At 58.2% G+C, this 24,189-nt stretch overlaps 1 protein-coding gene across 1 annotated transcript; it reads left to right on the plus strand.

Annotated features, from left to right (window-relative positions):
- Positions 1–371: 371 nt before the first annotated feature.
- Positions 372–15,088, plus strand: GBX1 (gastrulation brain homeobox 1). Its single transcript, XM_039525285.1, has 2 exons — positions 372–1,470; positions 14,265–15,088. The coding sequence occupies exons 1-2, from the start codon at positions 1,011–1,013 to the stop codon at positions 14,783–14,785; spliced, it is 981 nt and encodes a 326-aa protein (XP_039381219.1). The 5' UTR covers positions 372–1,010; the 3' UTR covers positions 14,786–15,088.
- Positions 15,089–24,189: the final 9,101 nt, after the last annotated feature.

Consider the following 24,189-nt stretch of genomic DNA (forward strand, 5'->3'; position numbering starts at 1 on the left):
GTTACCCCCTTCGGGCTCCCGGTCCCCTGACCCCGCTGCCCGTTACCCCCTCGGGCTCCCGGTCCCCTGACCTCCGCTGCCCGTTACCCCCTTCGGGCTCCCCAGTCCCCTGACCCCGCTGCCCGTTACCCCCTCGGGCTCCCTGTTCCCCCGACCCCGCTGCCCGTTACCCCCTTCGGGCTCCCGGTCCCCTGACCCCGCTGCCCGTTACCCCCCTTCGGGCTCCCGGTCCCCATTATCCCCGCTCCCATCCCCCCGGCCCATTCAGTCCCAGCCAAAGCGCCGCAGAAAGGCTTGACAAGTGGCCGGGCGAAAGCATCTGTCTGGCCGCGCCGCCCCCGTCCCGCCTGCCCCAGCCTACAAAAGCGCCCTTGTGCGGCTCCCTTGTGCTCCGGCCTCAGTAATTACCGATCATCAATCAGTGTTAATCACAGCTGATTAGGCGGGAGGGGGGCGGTGCCTTCCCAGGCCGGGCGCGCCGGGGGCCGGTCCCTGCCCCTCGAGCGGCTAAGGGGGAACTCAGGCGTGGCGTGAGGAAGATGGATGAGTCCGGAGGGCGACACCCCGCCCCCGCCCCCCCGCGCTGAGCCGGGCTGCGGGGAGCCTCGGAGCGCGCCGCCACTCCAGCCCTCGAAGGCGGCGGGCAGGCAGCGCTGCCGGGGCTCCGGGGCAGGGCTGCGGCGCAGGAGCCCGCAGGACCGAGGAAGGGACCCAGGGACCGCGCAGCGCAGAGGGGGAGTCCCGCGCAGCGTAGAGGAGGAGCCCGGCGGAGCACCCCGCGCAGCCCAGAGCCGGGACACGGCGCGCCCCGCGCAGAGGGGGAGCCCGACGGACTCAGAGCCGGGACACCGCGCAGAGGTTGGACGCCCCGCGCAGGGGGAGCCCGCAGCGCAGAGGCTGGGCACCGCGCGCCCGGGAGCAGCCGGGTGGCCCGGCAAGTTGGCGGCGGCTGGAACCCGTGGGGAGGTGGGGGCGCAGCCAGCCCGGGAGGCGCTCCGCGCCCGCTCGCCATGCAGAGACCCAGCGGCCAAGGGGCCGCCTTCTCCATCGACTCGCTGATCGGGACCCCGCCGCCGCGCTCCGGCCACCTGCTCTACACCGGCTACCCCATGTTCATGCCCTACCGGCCGCTGGTGCTGCCTCAGGCGCTGTCCCACGCGCCCCTGCAGTCCGGCCTCCCCCCGCTCGCCCCGCTGGCCTCCTTCGCCGGCCGCCTCACCAACACCTTCTGCGCCAGCCTGGGGCAGGGGGTGCCCTCCATGGTGGCGCTCACTACCGCGCTGCCCAACTTCAGCGAGCCCCCCGACGGCTTCTACCCGGCGCAGGAGCTGCCGGCTGCGCGCACCAACCCGGAGCCGGGCTGCAGGCGGAGCGCAGAGAGCTTGGAGGCGGAGGAGCTGCCCCCGGCCCGGGACAAGGGGCCGCCTGAGCCGCCGCTACACTTCCCGGACCCTTTCCCCAGCCTGGCAGGTAAGAGCCGGCTGCCGCCGCCAGCGCCGTCCTGGCCAGCGGAACTTTCTGCGGGGTGGGCGCTGACCCCTTTCAAGGGTGCTGCAGCCGGGACCGGAGCGTCCTTCTGGAGCAGAACGGAGCTGCCAACCCTGTTCCGTGGGAAAGGCGCGGTGCCGTCCCGGCCCTCTGGGGGTAGCGATGCAGCCTGGGCGAGAAGAGGCTCCGTACCCCTCATCGGCTCTGGCTACGGCGGGAGGGGGCAGGATGCTGCCAGGGTGGGGAGCGATCGGGAGCAGACGGAGGGAGAGAACTGGGGGTGGAGGGAATAAGGGTGCTACAGGGAAAGACCCGAGAAAGGAGGCACGGAGAAGGGGCTCTGTGGAGGAGACGCCCCTGGACCAAACAGAGCCGGAGTTGGGGGAAGCATCCTGGGAGGTGCTGGGACCAGGGCTGAACGATTGGGGCGGAGGGGACAGGGACTACGGGGACGGGTTGCGCCGGCGTTGGAGATGGGCGGGGGGGGGGGAATTCAGTGGGGACCGCGGGTCCAGGGGTGCAGAGAGGAGGGACTGGCGAGTGTGGAGCCCCCTGGGAGAAGGGGGCTGTGGGGTGGACTAATAGGAAGGGGCAGGTGCAGCCGGAATTAGGGGGCTAAGGGGGGCGGCAGGTGGAGCCGGGGTTGCGGGGTGAGGGGGGGCTGCAGGGAGAGAGGGACCCTCGGGAAGGGGAAACCGGGTTGGAGTAAAGGGGACCGCAGGCGGAGCGGCAGGCGGAGCCGGGTAGGGAGGCAGGCGGAGCCGGTGCTGGAGGTGAAGGAGGCAGCAGGGGTAGCCGAGGTTGGGGTGCAGGGGGCCGGGCAGACCTGGGTGCGTGGGGAAGGGTCTGTAGGCATGGAATAATTCCGGGGGGCGCGTGGGCTGCTGGTGGAGCCGCGGTTGGGTGCAGGAGAAAATTGTTTCAGGGGCAGGTAGACGTGCGGGGGGCGGGGGAGCGGCTGATGGGGCGGGAAGGGGGTTCCTGGCGGAGGCCCCCTCTGCTGTGCCTGGGGCGGGAGCTCTCCGAGAATCACAGCTGTGTGATTCGGGGCGGGGGGAGGGTTTGCTCCAGAGGAGGCGCTGGCTCTGGGTATCTCGGTCCTGGGGGGGGGGGCGGTGTGGCTCTGTCCCAGGCTGGCGGGCAGGGGAGGGGTCTCCCGCGGGAGCTGGCTCCCACCCCGTCCCGAGCTCCCCACAGGCAGCCCTGGGAGTAGGCGTGGCCGGGTGCGTCTAGAGGTGGCGACCCGGGGGGAGCCCAGGCCCGAGGGAGAAGGGGTGGTGAGCGCCGCTCCCCTCGCGGGCCCCACCCGGGGCTCGGCTCGGGACAGACCCGGCTGTAGCGGCCCCTCCGCTCGGGGCTGCCCAGGCGTGTGACGCACCTGCCCCAGCAGCCCCCGATGGGACGGGACCCACGTGCGCGGGGGTTGCTCCTGGGCTGAGGGGTCCCCTCTGCCCGCGCGGGCAGCCCAGTGCCAGGCTTCGGGGGTGTTTTCATTTAATTATATGGGGAGGGGTGTGGGCGCCACGGTGTCCCGCGGGGATGGGGTGTCGGGTGGGTGGCTGCGCCAAGGGGTGTCTGGCGGAGTAGGAGCTCGGGGCTGCGCAGGTGTCTGTGCCAAGGTGCGGTGGGATGGGGGTGTTGGTGTGCGCAGGGGGGTGGCTGTGCCGGTGGTGTCCGGAGGCGGGGGGCTGTGCAAAGAGCTGTTGGGGCGGGTTGGGGTGTCCGGCGGGGATAGAGTTGAGGGGGCGCAGGTGGCTGTGGCGGGGGTATCTCGAGTGGGAGGTGTGCCGAGGTGTGACGGCATGGAGGGGTTTCCGGCCCGGGGTGGGTCTGGCCGCGCGAGGGTATTCGGGGTGCGCGGGGCGCGGGCTCGGGAGGGCAGGGGGGTGCCCGGCGGGTAGGTGGGTGTGCCAAGGTGTGGCGGCATGGGCTGGATTTCAGGCCGGTGTGTGTGTGTGCGTGCTTTGGAGGGGGGGGGGGGTCCGGCGAAGATAGAGTTGGGAGGGGGTGCGCAGGTGGCTGTGCCGGGGTGTCCCGCGGAGCGGTTCGGGGGTGCCCACGTGGGTGGCTGTGCCGCGGGTGTCCCGCGGAGCGGTTCGGGGGTGCCCACGTGGGTGGTTGTGCCGGGGGTGTCTCGAGTGGGGGGGGGGTGCCCAGGTGTGGCGGCCCGGCAGGATTTCTGGCCGGGGGTGGGTCTGCGCGCGTGGGGGGATCCGGGGTTTGCGGGGTGGGGGTGGGAACGGGAGGGAGGTGTCCAGCGGGGAGCGCTAGGGGTGTCGGTGTTTGCAGGTGGGATGTCTCGGTGTCACCCCCCTCGCAGCAGCCGCCCCCAGCTCAGCTGAGCGGTCCGGAGCCGGGCCCCGCCCTGCAGAGGGTACTCGGAGTCGGGGTCACCCCCCTCGGCCCACTCCCAGCACCAGGGCGCGGCGCTCTCCGAGGTGCTGGCGCCCAGCTGTGGGTGCTGCTCCCCGGCGGCAGCGGGGATCGAGCCGTGACCCGGTCTGGCGGTGCCGGGCGCCCCGCAGGGATGGGAGCAGCTGGCGACTCTATTCCCACAGCACCGCCGCGAGTGCCCGGCGGCCGGAGGGTCCAAGTCCCCCCTGCCTCCATCAGAGAGACGCGGACCCACAGGCCTCCTGCAACCGCGACCTGGGGGCTGGCAACCCCAGGCACCGCAGAGCGCGTCCGGCCAGCCCGTGTCCGAGGGCTGCAGTCACCGCCCCGGGGAGCCCCCAGCAGGGGGAGCGGGTCTAGGTCTCAGCAGTGGAACCCCCTGAAGCCCGGGGGAGCCTGGGGCCGCCTCTCATCAGTTTTCCCCTTGTGTCAGGAAACAGGTGCTCGTCTGCTGCTACCTCTCCCAGCCAGGTGCTTCCCTGCCCCCAGCAGCCACCTCTGTCCCCCCGCGCCCGCCCTCAGCCTGCAGGAAGCATGGCTGGAGAAACCTGGGGGTTCCTTGGGGTGGGGGTGGGTCCGCGGAGGGGCTGCCTATCATTGTTTTGTGTCCCCGTGGTATCCCCTCTGAACAGGCTGTGACGGAGCAGGGAGCTGGGCGGATTTGACCTGGGAATGTCGCAGGGGGGTTACATTGGGGATGGGGAACTTCCCTGGAAGGAAGCTCCCTGAGCCAGGAGGGGGGTGGGGAGAAGTGACACCTTCTGCCTGGGGAGACTGAACAAAGGAGAGGAGGAGCTGGGGCAGGGGGGAGAGAGCTGCTGGAGGAGGTTTTGTTTTCAGTCTTGGGCTGGGGGGTGCAGCGCAGGAACCCCAGGGCTGGGGTCTAAGCTCCCTGAACCCCCCCGAGGGACCTGGCTGAGGGGTCCTGGTTGTACCTACAAGCCCTGCTTGGGACTGTGTCCTGTCGGCTAATAACCCTTCTGTGTTACTGGCTGGCTGAGAGTCCCGGGGAATCGCAGGAAGAGGCCCTGACTCCCCCACACTCCGTGACAGCTCCAGTCCGTCTCTCTCTTCCGAGATGTGTGTTCCCTGCCTCTCGGCGTCCTGCATTCTGGGGTCTCCTCTGAGACCCAGTGACCAGCACTAAGCCCCTGGCCTCGGCTCGTGTCCTGGCATTAGGCACCTTACCTAGGAGTCTCCAGCCTGTCCCTTAGCACCCCATGTTACTTTCACTTGTATGACCACGGCTGGACATTGGGCGCAGGTCTCTGAGGTTCCAGGACCGTCCCTTAGACCCCTGAGGTGTACACGCTGTTAGCAACAGGCATTTCCTAGCTTGATCAGTGCGAAATGCCATCCCTGCCCATTCCCAGGCTGGGTCTGGTTCCTCACTCCCCGCAACCTGAATAATTGAATGTCATGTGCAGGCTTCCCCCTCCTGCCCACCCTCCTCTGCAGATCAGTAGGGGTTAAGCCCTAGGCCCCCAGTACAGTGATCTTTTATCCTGCCTCTTGGTTCTGCCCTGCTCTGGTTTCTGATCTGACTGAGCCACCGCTCTCATCCTGTCTTTACTTCGCATCATCAACAGTCCTCTGAAAAATCCAAACCGGTAACCTGTTCTCCTTTAGCTGCAGCTTTGCATGCACAAAGATTTGATACCCGAGGCATTTTCTAATTCATTTCCTCTGCAGAGGCTGGGCAGCCTTGTATCAGGGGTGCACGGGCTGGGTGCTCTGGACCCAGTGGGAATGAAGTCAGACAGGGCCCTCGGGCAGTGTGACTCCCCTGGGGCGCGCTCTCACCAGGGCAAGCCCCCTCCTCCTGGATCTGACCTCGGAGCATTCAGCGCCTGTTCACACCAGGAGCATCCTGCAGCGAGTAGGGGACACCTGGGGAGCCTCACCCCTCACCCCAAAGGGCCCTGCCCCCCAAACCACAGTGACTCTCAGCCAGCGTGGAAAACAGAAGGTTTAATACACAACTGGAACACAGTGTAGAACAGATCTTGTTAGTACAGAAATCAGGAACATTTTGCAAAGTCCATCTTGATGGGGGATCCAGAGCCCTGGCCCTCCCTGCTGAGTCCCAAGCTGAGGGACTGACTCATTTCCAGCAGCCCAGCCTCTGACACCCCAGCTGCTCCTACTCAGTCTGAGGTTCTCTTCTCTGGGCAAACAGGTCACCTGATCTCCACCTCTCCTTGCTCCAACTTGTGGCAGCCGGCTGGCTCCTGGTTGAGGGGCCTTGGCCATCAGTTGCCAGGTTAGCGTGTGTCCAGTCACTATCTGTGTGCAGGCAGCTAGCGTCAGTGACACCTGCCCACTAGGGTCGCTGCAAAAATCACGCACCCTTGCCCCACTTTGAGGTATTTGTGCAATACACAGGGGAAACTAAAGCACACACAGTACTCGTGGAAAACATTAAGAACCCCCCCCCCCCAAACACACACACACACTTTGTCCCTGGTATCGCAAGTTCCTCTGTTTATACTTCTATTTGAGGTACATTGGTTGAAAGTGAAGTAAGGCTCACTGGTCTGTAATTCCCAGAATCATGACTTGCGCCTTTTTCAAAGATGGGTGTAAAATTGGCTCCTCTTCAATCCTCTACTGTGGTTAGCTGCTTTTGTTAGCAGCTCAGCTACTTCAGGTCTCTTGGGTAGATAAATATCTTGTTCTGGTGACTTGTTGCTCTTTTTTTACCAGTTCTAGCACCTCCCCTTTTACACCTTGGTCTCTGACAGTCTTTTAAAAATCTAAATAAATTGTCAGCCAGTTCCCTTTATCCATTTACTTTGACATGTTCAGATAATTCTAAGAGATCAGCAGAATTAAAGGTCTAGAAAACATGACCCATGAGGGAAGATTTAAAAAATTGGATTTGTTTGGTCTGGAGAAGAGTGAGAGGGGACATGAGAACAGTTTTCAAGTACATAAAAGGTTGTTACAAGGAGGAGGGAGGTAAATTGTTCTCCTGAACCTCTGAGGACAGGACAAGAAGCAATGGGCTTAAACTGCAGCAAGGGAGGTTTAGGTTGGACATTTGGAAAAACTCCCTACCTGTCAGGGTGGTTAGGCACTGGAATAAATTGCCCAGGGAGGTTGTGGAGTCTGTCCCTGGAGGTTTTTAAGAGCAGGTTGGACAAACCCCTGTCAGGGATGGTCTAGATAATGTGTAGTCCTGCCATGAGTGCAGGGGGCGGGAGTAGATGACCTGGAGAGGTCCCTTCCAGTCCTACAATTCTAAAACACGATTTTCCTTTGAATACAATGTGCTGGTTAGACCCTCTCCTACTGTGATCTACCAGGTGTTGTAATAGACTATTTTTAATGATAATTTCATCCAGTTTCCCAGGTACAGATGTGAGGCTGGCTGATCTGTAAGATCCTCTTTTAAAATGCATTTGCTCCCCTCCAGTAGTTGGCGACAGTAGCTGGCTTTTAATAAGAAGTTGCATATTTTGCTAGCAGCTCAACACTTCCTATTCAGATGCCTTCAGGATTCGGCGATGGAGCATCTGGGCCTGGGGACTTGTGGCTTTTGTAAATGATCAGTTTGCTTCAGCACTTCTTCTGCTGCCTCGATCTTTGCGAGCACCTCAACTTTATAGTGAGAAAAGGGCAGGGCCAGGGTGGGAATCTCCACAGCAGTCTCTGCATGGAGATCAATGCAAAGAAATCACTTCGCTTCTCAGCAATGTTTTTGGCTTCTTTAATTGCTCCCTTTAATCCCCAGTGATCCAGTGGACCCCCCAGTTCTTCCCAGGCTTCTTGCTTCCGGTGGACATCCAGACTCTCTCGTTTGTTTTTGCACCTGTTACAGGTGTCTCTGTGATGTGTCTCTGGCCCCATCACCTTAGCGCCTCCTGGGGGTGGCGGGGCAGGTCTCCCCACGGCCGGATGGGGAGTGAGGCACAGTGACTTCCTCAAGGCCCCGAAGGAAGCCTATGGCTGAGCAGGAAATTGAATGCTGGTCTCCTATGTTCTAGGCAAGGGCCTTAACCACTGGCCCATCCTTCGCTCTTTGCTGTCAAGCCCCACTCTGGCCCTTCCAGCTCCCCTCTCACCAGCAGTAGCGTACGCGCCTGTTCGGTTCACTGGGGCAGGCTTCAAGGATTTCGATATGGCCCGAATAGCCTGGCCCCTCTGCTATTTAGCCCTATTGGCTTCCTCTTCGCTTCTCGCTCCCTTTTGTTCCGCAGCTCCTTTGCCTTCAGAGCGTCTCTTATTGTCTTGGGTTTCTCAGTAGCATCCATGCCCCTGCAGGGATTTTACTGCCTCTGCAGCTGACCCCCGCGGGGGCCTTTCTGAACAGCTGCTTTGTTCTATTGCAATCACCCGTCAGTGTCACTTTGTGGGGCCTCGCCTCCTCCAGGCACAGAACCTCATTCGATTGTGGTCACTGGGAGCGGCGCTGCTACCGCCACTTCTGGACTCAGCGCCTGTTCGTTCCGTCAGAGTGTTGGGACAGCGAGTGCCCAGAACCAGCTGCTCCATGGAACAGTGGCCAGGAGCGTTACGCAGGGCATCGGGCCAGTCACCTGGGCTCTATGAAATCGCCAGCATTGTTTCTCTAACCTCTGTTCTGTTAGGCCTCTGCCCAGGTCTGTGCTGGTAGCTGGAGCCCCCATTATCATCAGAATTTGGCTGGAGCCCTTCTCCCAACAGTGGAGCTCTTTCTTGTCCCCCTCTCTCCCTCCTGTGTCACTGGTACCTGCATGTCCCACTGTGCCAGGCCCCTTGAGGTGCCCTGTTGCGCTGCATGTCATGGGCGAATGGTGGTGCTAACGGTGACTGCAGTTTGACCATGAGGATCCTTTGTCTGGTCCAGTCTGCAGCTTTCCTCTAGCTGGAGAAATGTTAAATATTTGTCATAAGCAGATTCAGTGGAGGTGAAGTTCCAGCCACACACCAAAGGGGCAGAGTTAAGGGTGGAAAGGAACAAACCTTAGAGAACCCCTTATCTCCAGCCAAGCCCTCAGGACTGGAGAGGGACAACTGGGTTATGATTCCACAAACAGCTGCATCCCATTCTTTCTCTCTCCCCACCCCGGCACCTCCCGCCCAGGCTGGGTCCCCAGACCACACGTGGGGGGGTTTAGCTTTTCGTAGTGACTGTGGTGGTTGCACACACGTTGCTGGGCCCCTGGGTGGCAGGTTGTCTGGCCTGTGTTAGACTGAGACTTTGGACTCTGTGGCCCTGATGTCCAGATGTGGCTTAGGGGGGAGTCCTTGGTCCCACCCCCTAGCAGGGAGGGGAATAAGACATGGTCTGACCTGTTCACAGCTTGTGGCTTCTTGAAGGCTGTGGATTGTAGAGGCTGAGGTAGGGGCTGCCCGGCCTTGGCGTCAGAGTAACCTGCATCTCCTTGGCTGACAGGCCCGTGGGTGCTGCTGGCTGGCGGGGGGAGTGTCTGTAGCTCAGGGAGAGGCAGCCATGGCTCCTGGCATTGGCAGTATGTAGTACCTGGCTCAGAGATGGCTGGAAGCTCTTTTCCTACACCCGGCTCGTGAGACGCCGAGGGGGGTGGGTGTCTGGGGGCGCAGAAGCGAAGGGTGGTCAGAGGCCAGGAGGCAGCAAAGCACAGGGTAAAGGTGGTGCCGATGGGCCTTGGGGAGACCTCAACCCCTTTTGTTGACTCTCGCCAGGGCTTTCAGGCAGGTAATGGAGCTGTTGGGGTGGGGCTCATCCGGGTGAGTCGCATGGTAACTATTCTGGGTGATTCGTCGTGTGTGGGGTCCCCACAGTGCCCAGAGACAAGCTGGGTGTTGTCCTGAAAGTACAGGGTGAGCCGGCACCTGCCCCAGGTGCTTGGGTGTGAACGGCAGTTGTGATGGACCCCGGCAGGCGGGGACGTGCTAGTGCTGTTGTCTCCCGTTACTGAGGTTAGGCATGGCTGCATTGTGTGTAGGTCTGAGGGTGAAGCGGCTCCTGCCTCCGTGATGGGGGTGTTGCTGAATCGCTGTCCTGGCCCCACAAACTCAGCTGCTTCTTGGCCTCCAGAGCGTTCCCTGCAGCTGGGCCTGGCCGTATTTCTGGGGCATGGAAACTCTCTGACGTGGCCTGCTCTGCTCAGAGCTCTGACGGCTGCAGGACAGCCCTGTTTCAGGAGAAGATGGGCCTGGCCCATGTCTCAGCTCCCTGCAGCAGCGGCCAGGAGGGATGTGTTCAGCCCAGCTGCTAGGACCTGGGATGCTTTCAGCTCCTCCACCGGGGGGGGGGGGGGTATTAGCACTAGCAGACAGCTGCCCCGTGGGTGGCGGTGGGGAGCTCGGGGTCAGCGAAGGCTGCAGAAGGGGAATGGAGACTTGTCCCTGGACAGGGGTTGTCTGGGGCCCAGAGCTCTGATGTGACCTCAGTCCTCTCTGCTTCCTGACTGGGGGCTTCACGGGGTCTATCTTCCACACTGAGTTAACTTGGGGGACTGGCACCTGGACTGCCCCTGCCCGGGTGGGAGGCCTGGTCTACACCTAACTTAGGTCAGCCTAGCTACATCCCTCTCAGAGGTGTGAAAAATTCACAGCCTTGAGGCAGCGTTCAGCCATCCTGAGCCCTGGTGGAGACACCGCTAGGTGGGTGGAAGAGTTCTGTCAGTCCAGCTACCGCCTCTGCCAGGGATGGAGCAGGTACAGCAATCGGGAAAACCCCTTCCATTGCTGTAGCAAGGGTGTATGCTACGGAACTACAGAGGCAGAGCTTCAGCGACTGCGGTGTAGACCAGGGCTGAGTGTGGCTCTCAAAGGGAATGTCAGGGTTCATTGACTTGTGCCCTGTCTCTTTATGGGTCGGAGAACTGCTGACGAGGGCACACAGAGGGGGAAGCAAGGAGAGTGGTGGTTGTCCCGGTGAGACTGAGCTGGCGTGGGGCTTAGGCAGGCTGCGTGTGTTTGTTGGCTTGTTAATAGACCTATAAGTCTAATAGAACCTCTGTTTTAAAACCATCCTTGGACTGGGAGTGTAACATTAACACCCACCCTGCAGAACCCTTCCTGCGTTCCTGTCCTCGCTGGGGTCTCCAGACACATCCCTGGGCTCTTTTTTCTTTTCCTAGTGAGTTATGGGAGAACTTGTTTGTCCTTCTGGGCACATGGGGGAATTGTGGGAAGGCGTTTGTCACAGAGTCACTAGGCCGATGCTCTGGAACTGCTCTGCATGAAGCCAGTCAGGACTCTGTCGCCAAGGCAAGAAGTTTACATGGCTTCCCCTTCCTGGGTCTGAGCTCGGAGCATTCAGCACCCCTGTTCTCACCGTGGTGAGTCTGCCCAGGTGGGGCTCCTGGGGAAGCCAGAGGGAGGGCCCTGCACCCAACTCTGCAGTCAGCTGTGACTCTCAGCCAGCCGGTAAAACAGAAGGTTTATTAGTCAACATGTACACAGCATAGGACAGAACTTATTAGCACAGAAATCAGTTACTTTCTGCCAAGTCCATTGTGGGGGAACCCCAGGCCAGACACCAGGACACCCCCACCTCGAGTCCCCCCCGCAGACTGAACTGGACTCAGCTGCCTGGCCTCCGACATCCCATTGCTGCTCCTCTGGTCTGTCTTGCTTCCTGGGCAAAGTGTCACCTGGTCACATCCCACTTCTAGCTTTCAGGTTATTAAGAGCACCACCCATCACTTATGTGCAGGCAGCAGGAGCAGCCTCACCGGCCCCTGAGGGTCTCAGGAAAAGTCACACCTTTATCCCCACTACCTAGCCATTGGTGCAGCACACAGGGAAACTGAGGCACGCAGTTTTCATGCAAGACTGTAAGACTCGCATACAACACAATAAGGAGGAAAACCCCACTTTCTTGCAGCATTGGAGGATTATCGACACTCAGGTGATGTAGCCTATCTCCTCCCTGCAAAGCAGGCAGCTTACCAACCGGAGTGAAAGCAGCACGTGGCCGTTAGCTGGCCTGCTGGGGCCATAGGCTAACCCAGGTGCAAAGCTGCCACCACCCTCCAGTGAGAGGGTTTTGCGTGTGGAAAGGAGGTGCTTGGGGCAACACCCATCCCAGCCTGGGTTAATTCTGCAGTGAGAACAGACCGATAGCTCCTGGAAGCTCCAGTCTCTGCTGGCTTTGTCTCGGAGAGTCAGCGCTGTGCAATCTGGAGCAGGTGACTTTGTGCTGGAGCGGCTCTGGGCACTGGACCAGCTCTGCTGGCTCCTGCAGAGGCTCAGCTCTGGCCTGCATCCGTGGAGCTTCTTAGCTCCTTGACCTGGGGCTAAATCCAGGCCTGCTCTGCTTACAGATGCTGCCAGCAAGGGCTGTTGGTCGGCCAAGCCTCAGGAAGGGTTTATGAACTCCCCGAAGCTCACCCTGTGCCTGGGCATAGTTCCCCTTGAGCCAGCAATGGGGAGAAGGCAAAACCCTGTCTGGAACGAACTCTTTGCTTTTCTTTAGCTCCATTACTTAAAAGGTTGTGAATCTGGCACCACTCCCGCTGCAGAACAGAAGGGGATTGTTTTCCAGGAAGGCACTGGGAGTAGAGGTTGGGTTTAAAATGGACATGTGCTGTTCTGAGCTGCAGAGCGTGGGGTGACTCCTGGAAACCTGGGCAAGCTTTTTGGTGCTGTCGCTTCCCATCCTGCAGCTGCCCATGTGCGGAACCAGCAGAAATCCTGCAAAAACCCAACATCTAGCTTGACAGTTCCAGTTTTTGGCAAAAGTAAATTTCAGATTTCCACCAATGACTGTTCATGCTTGCTGGGGAGAGACATACGGCATGTGCTTTTGGTTCTGTTCCTTGAGTGGGTGACTTGACAGCACAACCTGCAAACACTAGCTAGAGCAGCGCCTCTCAAACTCTGGGTCATGACCCCATTTTACTGGGGTCACCAGGGCTGGCGTTAGACTGGCTGGGGTCTCGGGCCAAAGCTGGGGTCCCACCGCCTGGACTCAGGCTTCGGCTTCAGCCCGGAGTGGTGGGGCTCAGGTTACAGGCCCCATGCCTGGGGCAAAGCCCTTGGGCTTCGGCTTTGGCCCCCTGCCCGGAGCAGCAGGACTCAGGTGGGCTCACACTTCAGTCCCCCCTTCTGGGGCAGTGGAGTCATTTTTGTTGTCGAGGGGGGGGGGTGACGTTATTGATATAAACTGGGACCATATAGAACATGGTTTGCAGCCAAGGTCCTGTAGTGGCACCAAATCTTATGTAAAGGGGTCATATAAGGTGCCTAAGACCAGGCTCTGGGTTGCTGGTTATGATTATGCTGTCTGTGTGTCTGTGTCATTTTGTAGTTGAAGTTATGAGTATTGGCTCTATCCTGTCTGTATTTCAACTTTGTGCTCTGCTGCTGGGTGACACCCCAGACAAGTTGGTGTTAGCTCTGCCTAGCCTGCTTGATGGCCCATCACTGGGGGTTTTAAGCCCAGGTTGGACACACCCTGTAAGGGATGGTTTACCTGGTCTGGAGTGGGGGCTGGGGGCTGAGGCTGGGAGCAAGAGCTGGGGCTGGAGTGGGAGTGGGAGCTGGGGCCAGGCCAGAGTGTAGCTGGGTGATGCTCCCTCCCTATATCCCTTGGGGGCTGGCCCAGGCCCTGGCAGTCCCCATAGCCTGGGGACCACTGAGCTGGCCAGACTCTGCTCAGAACGAACACACCCAGTGAGGAACCTGCTGGAGGCTGGCTCTGGAGCAGCACAGCTGGGCCTGGGGCATTGCTGCGGTGTCTGTGACACAGCGGCGGGGAGGTGCTCTGTGAGTGTGGCTAACGCGAGCTGGAATAACGAGCCCTTGTCTCAACCAGGGCAGCCCAGAACTTTGGCCTGGCTGAAGGGGATGGGAAGTGACATCCATTTATTTCCTGGGAGCTGAGAGCTGTTCCCTGCCGGGACCATTAGCAGCAGAGCCGGGCGGAGATGGACATTGCAGTAACTGCAGGGGAAAATGACTCTCCCAAAGCATGTGCCCTGCCCCCCCAAGCGTGCGCATGCTGCAGAGCCCCCGACTCCATCCAGTGAGCCTCAGATCTGCTGAGTCGGGGCTGGAGCCTGGTGACTTCCAGGCAGACGGGAGTTCTGCTCAGACGCGTGGGAGGCAGGGAGGGCACCAAACCCAGAAATTGTCCCTCATCTTTCCCTCCCTGTCCTGGCATGGGCCGCATGGGGGAGGCTCCTCCTGCTGTGCCCTGCTCTGGTGCTTTGCACTGGTGCGGTGGGGCAGGGTGGGGGGTAGGCAGGAGGGGCAGGGTGAGCCCTAGTGCAGACAAGGCGTCATTATCTTTTCACGGGGCTGGCTCAGAGCAGGTGGCTAAAGTGCTGGGGGGCTCCCTTGCCCTTGGGACCCACAGGGACACCGGTGCAGACAAGGCTCTGAGGTGGGGGGTGTTGGCCCAGCAGACCGGCTCCCTCGCCCCGTGCAGGTGCCCTGGTTAACGCTCTTTGTCTTGGCTGCAGATGGCAAGGCGTACAGCTCCGATGAAGAGAAGCTGGAGGTGAAATCGGCAGAGACCCCATGCAGTGAGAGGGAAGAGGAGAGCTCGGCGCCTGACAGCGAGGACGAGAGCTTCCTGGATGGGAGCAGCGCCAGCTGCCTGGGGCCCAAGGCCAAGGCCAAGAGCAGCTCCGGCGGGGAGCAGGCACCCCCCGGCTCCAACCCAGGGAAGAGCCGCCGGAGGCGCACGGCCTTCACCAGCGAGCAGCTGCTGGAGCTGGAGAAGGAATTCCACTGCAAGAAGTACCTGAGCCTGACGGAGCGCTCGCAGATCGCCCACGCCCTCAAGCTCAGCGAGGTGCAGGTCAAGATCTGGTTCCAGAACCGCCGCGCCAAGTGGAAACGCATCAAAGCCGGCAACGTCAACAACCGCTCCGGTGAGCCCGTCCGCAACCCCAAGATCGTGGTGCCCATCCCAGTGCACGTCAACAGGTTCGCCGTGCGCAGCCAGCACCAGCAGATAGAGCAGGGCAGCCGGCCCTGAGCCCTGCCACACGCTCCGGGCTCCAGCTCAGAAACTCTGTGGGAGGAAAACGCCAAATGCCCCTGGCTGCAAACTAGCAGGCACATGCCATGGCTGGCAGAGGGGCCTGCCTTGCATGGCCGAGCAGGCCCAGGGCTGCCCCAAGCTCCCATTCCGGATGCTGCAGCAAAGGGAGATGCTCCAGTGCAGACCCGTGGGGCGGTGCTGCAGGGGGAGTTTTAACCATTTGTGCTCCAGCCGCTGCTCACAAACCTCTCTGTAAATATCCCTTATTTATTCTGTGTAAAGTCTGTACATATGGAATTGTGTGTCTGTCCATCTGTCGGGGGGAGTGCGGGGCTGCCTCCGAGCTGGGCTCCTGTGTGCAATGATCAGTCTGTGGGTTCTCCAGGCCCCCTCCCTCCGCATGCCGCCCTCTCTTCCCCCATCCCCTCCTCCCTGCAGCAGGGCAGGGTTGCACAGAAGGGGTGGATGGGGTACGTATTGTCTCACTGTCCGTAAGGTATCGCTGTGACTGGCTGCGTCTGTGCCCCATCCATGTATAGTTGTGATTTCAATAAATTATTTTCTATGGAAAGGAAACAAGATTCTTCCCTGCCTGCCTCCCTGAAAGGAGAGGCTCTGCCTGGAAGCCATGCCACATGCCGCAGAGGTGGCCGGGGGATGGGAGGTGGCAGGGGGGAAGGAGCTCTCAGCCAATGTGTGCACATGCTGGAAATGCCCCATACTAACACAGCACCGTGCAAAATCAACATGGTGCGTATTACAGGAGTTAAAACCTGGCTGATCTCCAAAGGTAACTGCATGAGCCGACGTTGGCCAAGGAGCTGTCTGGGTGAGATCCCACTGGATGGGACTCTTCTTGGTCGAACGCTAGTTCAAATCCTACTAATGATCCAGTGAAGAACCTAGACAATTATTGCAGGTGGCACAAAGCCAGCCGGAGTGGGAGACGCTGGCGTAGGTCAATGACACAGCGCAGTCGGGCTTGCTCATGGAAACAACATGGGCTTTAATACACCTCAGTGCAAGGTACCTGGAAATAAAGTGTCACCATCCCCAGGCAGGGGAACTAACCGTGGAGCAGTTTCCCAAGGGCCCTGGTGGGTTCTCCATCTCTGACAAGTGGGTGTTTTGCTAACAGACCTGCTCTGGGAATCAGTTGCGGGGAGTCTGAGGGCCTGCTCCATGGCAGCTCAGCCTAGATCTCTGTGGTCCCCATTGAGCTTGGGGCATCTCTAAGGTCACAATAGGAACAAGGACAGGAGGTCATGTCGCTGGGGGGAGGGGCAGGTCTTTCCTGGTAATCCCTTGCACAGGGCTCCGGTCATGGTAGGAACCAGCTGGACTGGGACTCCTGCGGCCGTGCTGTGGCAAACCGTAAAAAGGCTAATGAGATCCATAAGCAGGGGACTTTCCATTACGACTGGGAGGTGGGATTACCTGTTGGTGCAGCAGGAGTGTGACCATCACGGGATCCTGTCTCCAGGTCTGGGGTTGATGCTGGACCAAGGATGTTGCTAAGCTGGAAGGGGCTCAGAGAAGAGCTACAATGAGTCAAGGGCTGGAGAACCTGCCACTTAGGGAGACTGAAGAAACTCCCTCACCAGAAGGAGATTCAGAGGTGACTTGATCATGGTTGACAAACACCGCCAAGGCAAGAGGATTTCTGCTCACAGACTGCGCTTCCCTCTGCAGGCTGAAGGTAGCGCGAGAACCAGGGCCTTGGGGCAGAACAAATTTAAACCAGACAGTCGCTTTCAAGTGAGGGTAACTCACCATTGGGTCAGCTGAGCTGGGGCCAGGTGCATTCTGTCAGCCTGTCTGTCACCAGCGTAGTCATCTGGGAATGGGCAACGCGGGATGGATCATGGGATGATTCCCTGTTCTGTTCATTCCCTGTGCGGCACCTGGCACTGGCCACTGTCCGAGACAGGATACTGTGCTAGATGGACCTTTGGGCTGACCCGGTACGGCTGTTCTTCTGGCCGTGCTCTGCCTCAGGCAGGGGGGTGGGGGGCTGGATGCAGGTCTCACGGGGTGCAAGTCGCTGCCTCAGGCTCTGCAGGAGCTCTGACAGGATGCTCAGAATTGTCTCTTCTGCCATGAGATCGATAACTCCATGAATGTGCCCTGTAGCCTGAGCTACCCTGTGCCCTGGGGTGGATGAGGAAAAAGGGGGAGTCGCTTGTTTTCCTCAGAGGCTAGTAACCCCCATGAGGTTCATAAATCTCAGGCCAGAGCGACCATCCTCACCAATCTGTCTAGCCTCCCACAGCACCTAGGGCTGAGTATCTTCCCCCCAGGGATGCTGATATTTGGCCCATCCTGTCTGCCTGAGCTGGAGCAGATCTCTTAGGGAGCAAGGCCCTGCCCCTAGACATCCCCCTCAGGCAGCAGCCAGTGCTCCCCACCACCCTTCTCCAAATGCTCCCTTGTGGGGCAAGGAGCGGGGCTGGGCCCCAGCCCATGCATCGAGCCCGCCTCGCAGCAGCGCGGGTGGAGCCTGGCGCCTGGGTTGCTTGGCAGTGATTAAGGAGCCTTCTCAAACCATAGCATTGTTGAATGATCTCCAGGGTGGTGATAGAATGGAAGAGGGAGCCCCAGGCTTTTAAACCAACATGAGGCTGGAGTCACAAGGGGACGTCTCTGTCCACCATTTTGGGGGCCGGGAGCTTCCTCAACCCCCTGCTCATCTGCTGCCTCACCCACGTGAGGTCTAAATTTCCACCTGTAATGGCCTGGTGGTGCCCCGTGAGCGCTGAGCCGCTTGGCAGCTCACACTGAGTTACTTGGGTAAGTCACCACACGCCATTCCCCATGACATGCTAGAAGCAAATGGCCACCCAGGGTCAGACCAAAGGTCCATCTAGCCCAGTGTCCTGTCTGCTGACAGTGGCCATTCCCTAGAGCCAGGGCTTTGTGTACTCACCCAGGATGTGGGAAAACCAGGTTCTCTCTGACGGGAGCAGGCAGCTGAATGCATGTCTCCCACCTCCCAGGCACAGGCCCTGCCTCTAGCCTTGACAGGCAGTGCGGGCTCTTAATCGCTCCTGGGCAGCCGTTCCACTCTTTATAAAATACATGCGTGGTCACTGGGCCAGAGCCAGAGAGAACAAATCTGTAACTCAGCGTGCCCAGCCCACTGCAGCATGAGCCAGTGCTTCCGTTCCCACTCCCACCCCCGACTTGGCCAATCCTGCTGTGGCAAAGTGGGAATTTTTTGTAATATTAAGCCTATATGTGCCTCAGTTTTCCTGACACTTTGCATGGCTGTCCAGCGGGGGGAAAGGAGTATGTTAGCTCTCCGGGACGGCTAAGAGATGTGCATGTACATGCATCCTAGCAGACTGAACGGGTCCCTAAAAAGGACTGGTTGAGGCTGACCCACATTAGTGGAAAAGGTGAGAAGCCAATGGAAAACCATCAGAAGGCCACTGACACCTAGCAACCAATGACCCAGAGCAAGGAAGCTGAGCTGAGACCCCAGGCCTGTAAGGTGTGGGGGCTAATCAGAGTTGGCAGCAGCACCCACGTACCCACATTCACCATTTTCCCCCAATTCATCATGGCTACCACATGCCTGCACCCCCTGCTGCCCCCTGCACGGATGCATATGGGCCTAATCACCCCAGATCCAGCCTCAGCTCCTCTGCCTGGAGGCTGGGTGCCAGCCCTGGGCTCTGCCAGGGCCAAAGGGCAGGGCTGGCCCTGCTCTGTAATCCCCGGCTACCCTACCAGGCGTCTCCGGGAGGCCTCACTCACTGTAGAGCTGATGGCCTCACCTGGCAGGCCCGCAGGCGCCTCCCCAGCATCACCCAGCCACCAGGGCAGGTGGCAGCCCAGCCATCCGGGGGTGCAAATGGCTCCACGCCAGTCAGGGGGTGCTGGCGAGACCTGATGTCTCAGCTGAAATGCCCACTCGCCGTGTGGCGCAAGCAGGCCTGAGGCACACTTAGCAGCGTTCCTCTCAAACCTAGCTGTGGGCACCCAGCCACTGAGTCCCACAGCAGGGAGACCAAAGGGGACATGTGCTCGGAGCTCCAGGACGGGCCTGCAAGTGGCTCAGCCCAGGGTCATTAATAACACATTACCTGATGGCCAGGAAAGGCAGCCGTACTGGTTTAAAATCTGACCTGGTTTGGCAGGGGAGTGAAGGCAGCTGTAAGGGGCCGTTGCTACTAATGCCCATCAATCAGAAACTAGGAACAGCCCCACATCGCTAAGGAAAGCAAAAGGCCACAAGGTGAAATTGCTGGCCAGCAGCGAGAGGAGCCATTTGGATTTTTTGATGTGCATTAGGAATGCATTAGAATCCTAGCCTTGGTATTGGTTCAGCATGAGGTGGAACCAGTCGCATTGGCAATAATAATCCAGCTAAGGCAAACGTGTTCAATGACTATTTCTGTTCTGTATGTGGGGGAAAACCAGGGGTGTAGTTATGCCATACACTATTGATGGCACTCGCTCCATTTCACTCATTGCTCAGGAGGATGTGAAAAAGCAGCTACTAACCTTAGACATTTTTAAATAAGCAGGTCTGGATGACTTGCATCCAAGAGTTTTAAAAGAGCTGCCTGAGGCACCTGCTGACCCATTACTGGTGATTTTCAATAAGCCTTGGCACGCTGGGGAAGTTCCAGCAAGTGACCATTGTGCCAATATTTCAAAAGGCTAAACGGGAGGCCCCCAGGTAATTATAAGTCTGTCAAGCTGACACTGAGCCCCGGCAAGATCATGGCGTGGCGGCTAAGGGCCTTGCTTAATAAAGGAGTAAAGGTGGGTAATGTAATTAACACCACTCAGCGCGGGTTTACGGGAAATAGACCCCGTCAAACTAACTTGCTAGCGTTTGTTGAGGCGCTTACAAATGTGGCCGATAACGGTACCCGAGTTAGCGTTCTGTAAGGCGTGTGCTGTGGTGCTGCGCAACATTGTGAGGCTCAGACTAGAACAATACGTCAAACGGTTCAGAGATCGGGCTGAGACTGTTGTCCCTGAGCAGGTGTGGGGTTCTATGGGGGGAGGGGCGGGTACTTGCTCTACACTCGTTAACATTTTTATCAATGACCTGGAAGAAAACATTAAAGCGCCACTGGTAAAGTCTGGCGCTGACACATGGACGGTGGGGGGTTGTGTGCGGGGGTAAATAATGAAGAACACAGGGCACTGTGTCACGCTGCCCTGCACTGGCTCAAGAGGGTGAGGCCCAACCTCAGGGCAGACTGCTGGGAACCAGGGCACAAACCCCAAACTGGCTGTGAGGTCTTAGATTTCACCCGCTATCAAGTGTAAACGCCCCAGGCACGATCACATGGCGTCACACACACAGGCCCCTTCCGTACGCCGCTCTGGCTCACCACACAGGTTACTCCCAGTTCCAGCAGACCAGTCACTTACCCCAAGTCAGCTGCACTTTAGCTCTCACACCAAAGCTAACGCTTGTAGCCAATCCTATAATAAACTAGCTACAGCTTTATTGAATTGGAAAAGAAAAGAAAATGAGCGTTCTTTGCAAGTGAAACCAGATAAACATACACACACAAATGAGTTACTGTCACGGAGCCACAGGCCCACTGCTCTGGAGCCGTCTCTGGGAGGACCCCTTCAGGGAGCCAGACCTCCTTAGGGTCACACTCTTTCACTAGGGCAAGCCACTTGGCTTCACTGCCTCCTGGGACTGAACCTCGGAGCCTTCAGCACCCCTGTGTCACGCCGTGAGCTCCCTTCGGTGAGTCCACCTGAGGTGGGCACCTGAGGGAGACTTGTACCCCCAAAGGGAGCCATGCACCCCCCCCACCTTCAGCATCTGCCGTGATGCCCGGCTAGCACTGGAAAAGTGGTCAGGTTTGTTAGATGTCGAGAACATGGCGTAGCACAGAGAACAGAACGTTACAGCCTGGTCCATCTCGGGTAGCCCAGAGCCCTCTGACTCCTATTCTGTCCCAGTCCAAGGGAGTCTCTAGATTCCAGCAGCCCACGCTTAACAACCCCCCACCTCAGTCCTTTGTTCTAGGTCCTGGGCAAACCCAGCTGGATTCCTGAGGTGGGGTGGGCCAGCCACCCTAGGTACCAAATGTCCAGACAATTGGAGTGGCCCTGGCCCAGACAGTGGGTGTCCATCACACCTGGAGCTCTGGGTCTCTGCAGTGAGTAAAAACCTTTTCCTGCCACCTAGCTAACAATGCAGCACATGGGGAAACTGAGGAACACACAGTATTCATATACAATATTACAGAACATTCCCAGTCCATCAGTTACAGTCTTAAGTTTCCAAAGGTAATACAAGCTCTGATCATAAACAAGATCTATGTGTCCTTTAGGGCTAGGCCAGACTAAGTTGCTGGGGATCCCTTGCTTATGCCTAGAAACCTTGCCTCAGAGTCCAAGCAGCAATGAGATCCAGGTCCGCCTTGTTATTCCCTTCCCCCCATCTTCTCTGAGCTGCAAGCTCAGCTGGTGCAAGGAATTCACTTATAAGATTTAGCTTCACGGCAGTGCGGGGTAGAGTAAAGACCCAAGTCTTTTATGCTCTTTAATGTTCCTCTCTTGTCTGTCTGGTTTCACTGGGCCTCCTTTGCCAGGCAGGACAGACACCATCTGTTGGAGATTAGCACAGCACACCAGTTAATGGCTTTTTGCATCTCATGAGTGACACAGTCACAGAGGCTCACTGTGCAAACCCGCAAATGCAGCATTATAACAAGGGGTACAGCTATTATGTGAGATTAATGCAGGCAGCAGTTTAGAAGCAGTCCATAGTCTAAACCAGTGGTCTCCAAAGTGGGGTGCACGCACCCCAGGGGGTGCACAAGAGGCTCTCTTGGGGTGCATGGCAGGAGGAGCACCACCGGAGCATCACCCCCTTTTTTTCCCCCCTTCATCAGTTCGGCCAGGAGGCCAAGTGGCTTTTTTTTTCTTTCCCTCCCTTAGCAGTTTGGCTACATTTGGACCAGATTCCTGCAGTGCTAACAATTTATTGCCACATCATGCAGTACATTTAGATTCAAACCCCATAAAGGAAATACCTGAGAAAGGAACTCAGCTTCTAAGAATACAATTCTACTTGAGCGTACAAAATGGTGAATTTCATAAGTAAACTATTGCTCATGTCTGTTCTGTTCTCCCTTTGTTAATGACACGGTTAAAACAAAAGCTAGTGTCCTAATGTTGACACCCTCGCGCATGTTGCTTGTCACCTTACTCAGCACAGTCCCATTGCAATCAGTGATGCTACAAAACATAAGTGCTGAGTAAGGGGCTCAGTAGCTAATCCTCAATAAACATCAGTGTGATAGTTTTGTATTCAATTTTGATTCAAATTAATTAGATAAATTTAAGAAATTACAAAAAGCCACCATAAATGCTTAAGATTTTTCTGTTTTTTTAAACTAAAGAAGAGGATCCTTCGGGGTGCGCGGCAGGAGGAGCGCCGCCAGCACAGCGCCACTTTTTTTTTCCTTTCCCGTGGCAGTTCGGCCAGGAGTCCGAGCAGCTTTTTCTTTTTTTCCCCCTCCCTCGGCAGTTCGGCCGGGAGCAGGGGGTGTAGGCGTAAATTTTTTTTACTGATGGGGTGCATGATCAGAAAAGCTTAGAGACCACTGGGCTAAGCACTAAACCCAGTCTTACAAGTCCAGCCCCTGTTGCCACAGTACTAACACACAGGTGAGCCAGAGCGGTTCTACCTATGTGTTTGTCAATAGAGACATGAGGCTGTTGGCATGAGCTGGCACCTGGTCTGCCAGGGTCACAGCTTGGTAAACTGGGCACAAGCAAACAAAATCCATTAAATGTAAATCTATATGTCGAGGAACAAAGCACGTGGGCCACGCTTACAGGATGGGGGGGGTTCTGTCCTGGGAAGCAGCGACTCTGGAAAAGCTTTGGGGGGTGAGGGAGGTGGCTAATCAGAAGACCATGAGCTCCCAGTGCAATGCTGCAACCAAAAGGGCAAATGCGACCCTGGGACGTTTAAACAGGGCGTGGGAAGTAGGCGGCAGGGAGGTTATTTTACCTGTGTCCATGGCACTGGTGCGACCGCTGGCAGAATCCTGTGCCCAGGTTTGGTGCCCACAGTTCAAGAGGGATGTTGATAAATTGGAGCATGTTCAGAGACCAGCCACGAGGATGGTTAAAGGGTTGGAAATGTGCCTTAGACTCAAGGAGCTCTGGCTACTTAGCTGAACAAAGCGAAGGTTACGGGTGACTGGCTCAGTAACTACATGAGGACAAACTATCAGATAACAGGCTTTTCAGCACAGCAGACAAAGGGCTAAGATGAATCATTGGTTGGAAGTTGACACTGGGCAGATTCAGGCAGGAAATAAGGTGAACATCACAGTGAGGGTAAGGAACGGTTAGAAGGGTCGTGGTGGATTCACCATCTGCCAGCTCTTTTAAAACTCTTGGCTGCAAGTTAGCCAGACCTGCTTATCTGAAAATACTCTCACTTTTCTAGCTGCTGTTTACCCCCCTCCTGCTACTCTAGAAGAATGGAAGGAGGGTTAGCAGCCCTGAAGTGGTGAAGAGTCTCTGAGCAGCCACCTACCTCTGCTGGAGTCTGAGCAGAGCGCACAGCGTGAGAGAGCGAAATGCTGGAACCCAGCAGTTCAGGCTCAGAGGCGGTGCGGCCCATCCTTGTGGAACAGCGTGACCCTCTGGGGGGTGACACACTAAAGGGGTACCCCAAGGAGACCCTCTAAAGGCCAGGGCACAGCATAGACCCTGCAGATCTGAGCCACAATGTGCCAAGGCACATGGATCGCCATTGCCGCTGGCTCTTGCTCTGGGCAAAAGAAGGAAACCTTTCCTGGGATCTGACCTTGCTTCGATCCAGCGTCCGCCTGCCATGCCCCGCCCTTGGGGGATCACGATCCCTGGCTGCTCCAGCGGGGGCCAGCAATATGGCCTGAAGTGACAGCACCCCTGCGGCCGAGGGCAGTGGCTTTGGATTTCCCTTCATCACTCTCCGCTGCATTTGGCTGAGGAAATGGATTGGACAAAGCCTGCAGCTTGGAGGGTGAGTGAAGGCAGCTCCAGGTGCAGCTCTGCAAACCTTGACAAACAGGGTGGGCTGGGAGCACAGGCACCTGCTCAGCGAAGTGAATGTCACCCCCCTGCCAGGCAGGATCAGCAGCAACAAGGGCCAGGGTGAGTATGGGAGCGGTGGGGCAGGGGGGGATGTCATCTTCAAATTACAAAACAAAAACAGCTTGAGCCCTCCGCCCCCAAAATCTGGGGAACTAAGCAGCTCCGCTGGGCGCCACTAGGCAATACTCCCCCCTTAACACATCCCTCCCCTGCATCACACTCTGCTGTCTGAGGTCAGTGACGTCCCAGAGGCCAGGGCACAGTCAGCCCCAGCCCTGTGAGGGGCAGGTAGTGCGGCAACCTGTCACACAGCC

This window comes from Mauremys reevesii, linkage group 2 (genome assembly GCF_016161935.1).
Source record: "Mauremys reevesii isolate NIE-2019 linkage group 2, ASM1616193v1, whole genome shotgun sequence".
Classification (NCBI taxonomy): Eukaryota; Metazoa; Chordata; order Testudines; family Geoemydidae; genus Mauremys; species Mauremys reevesii.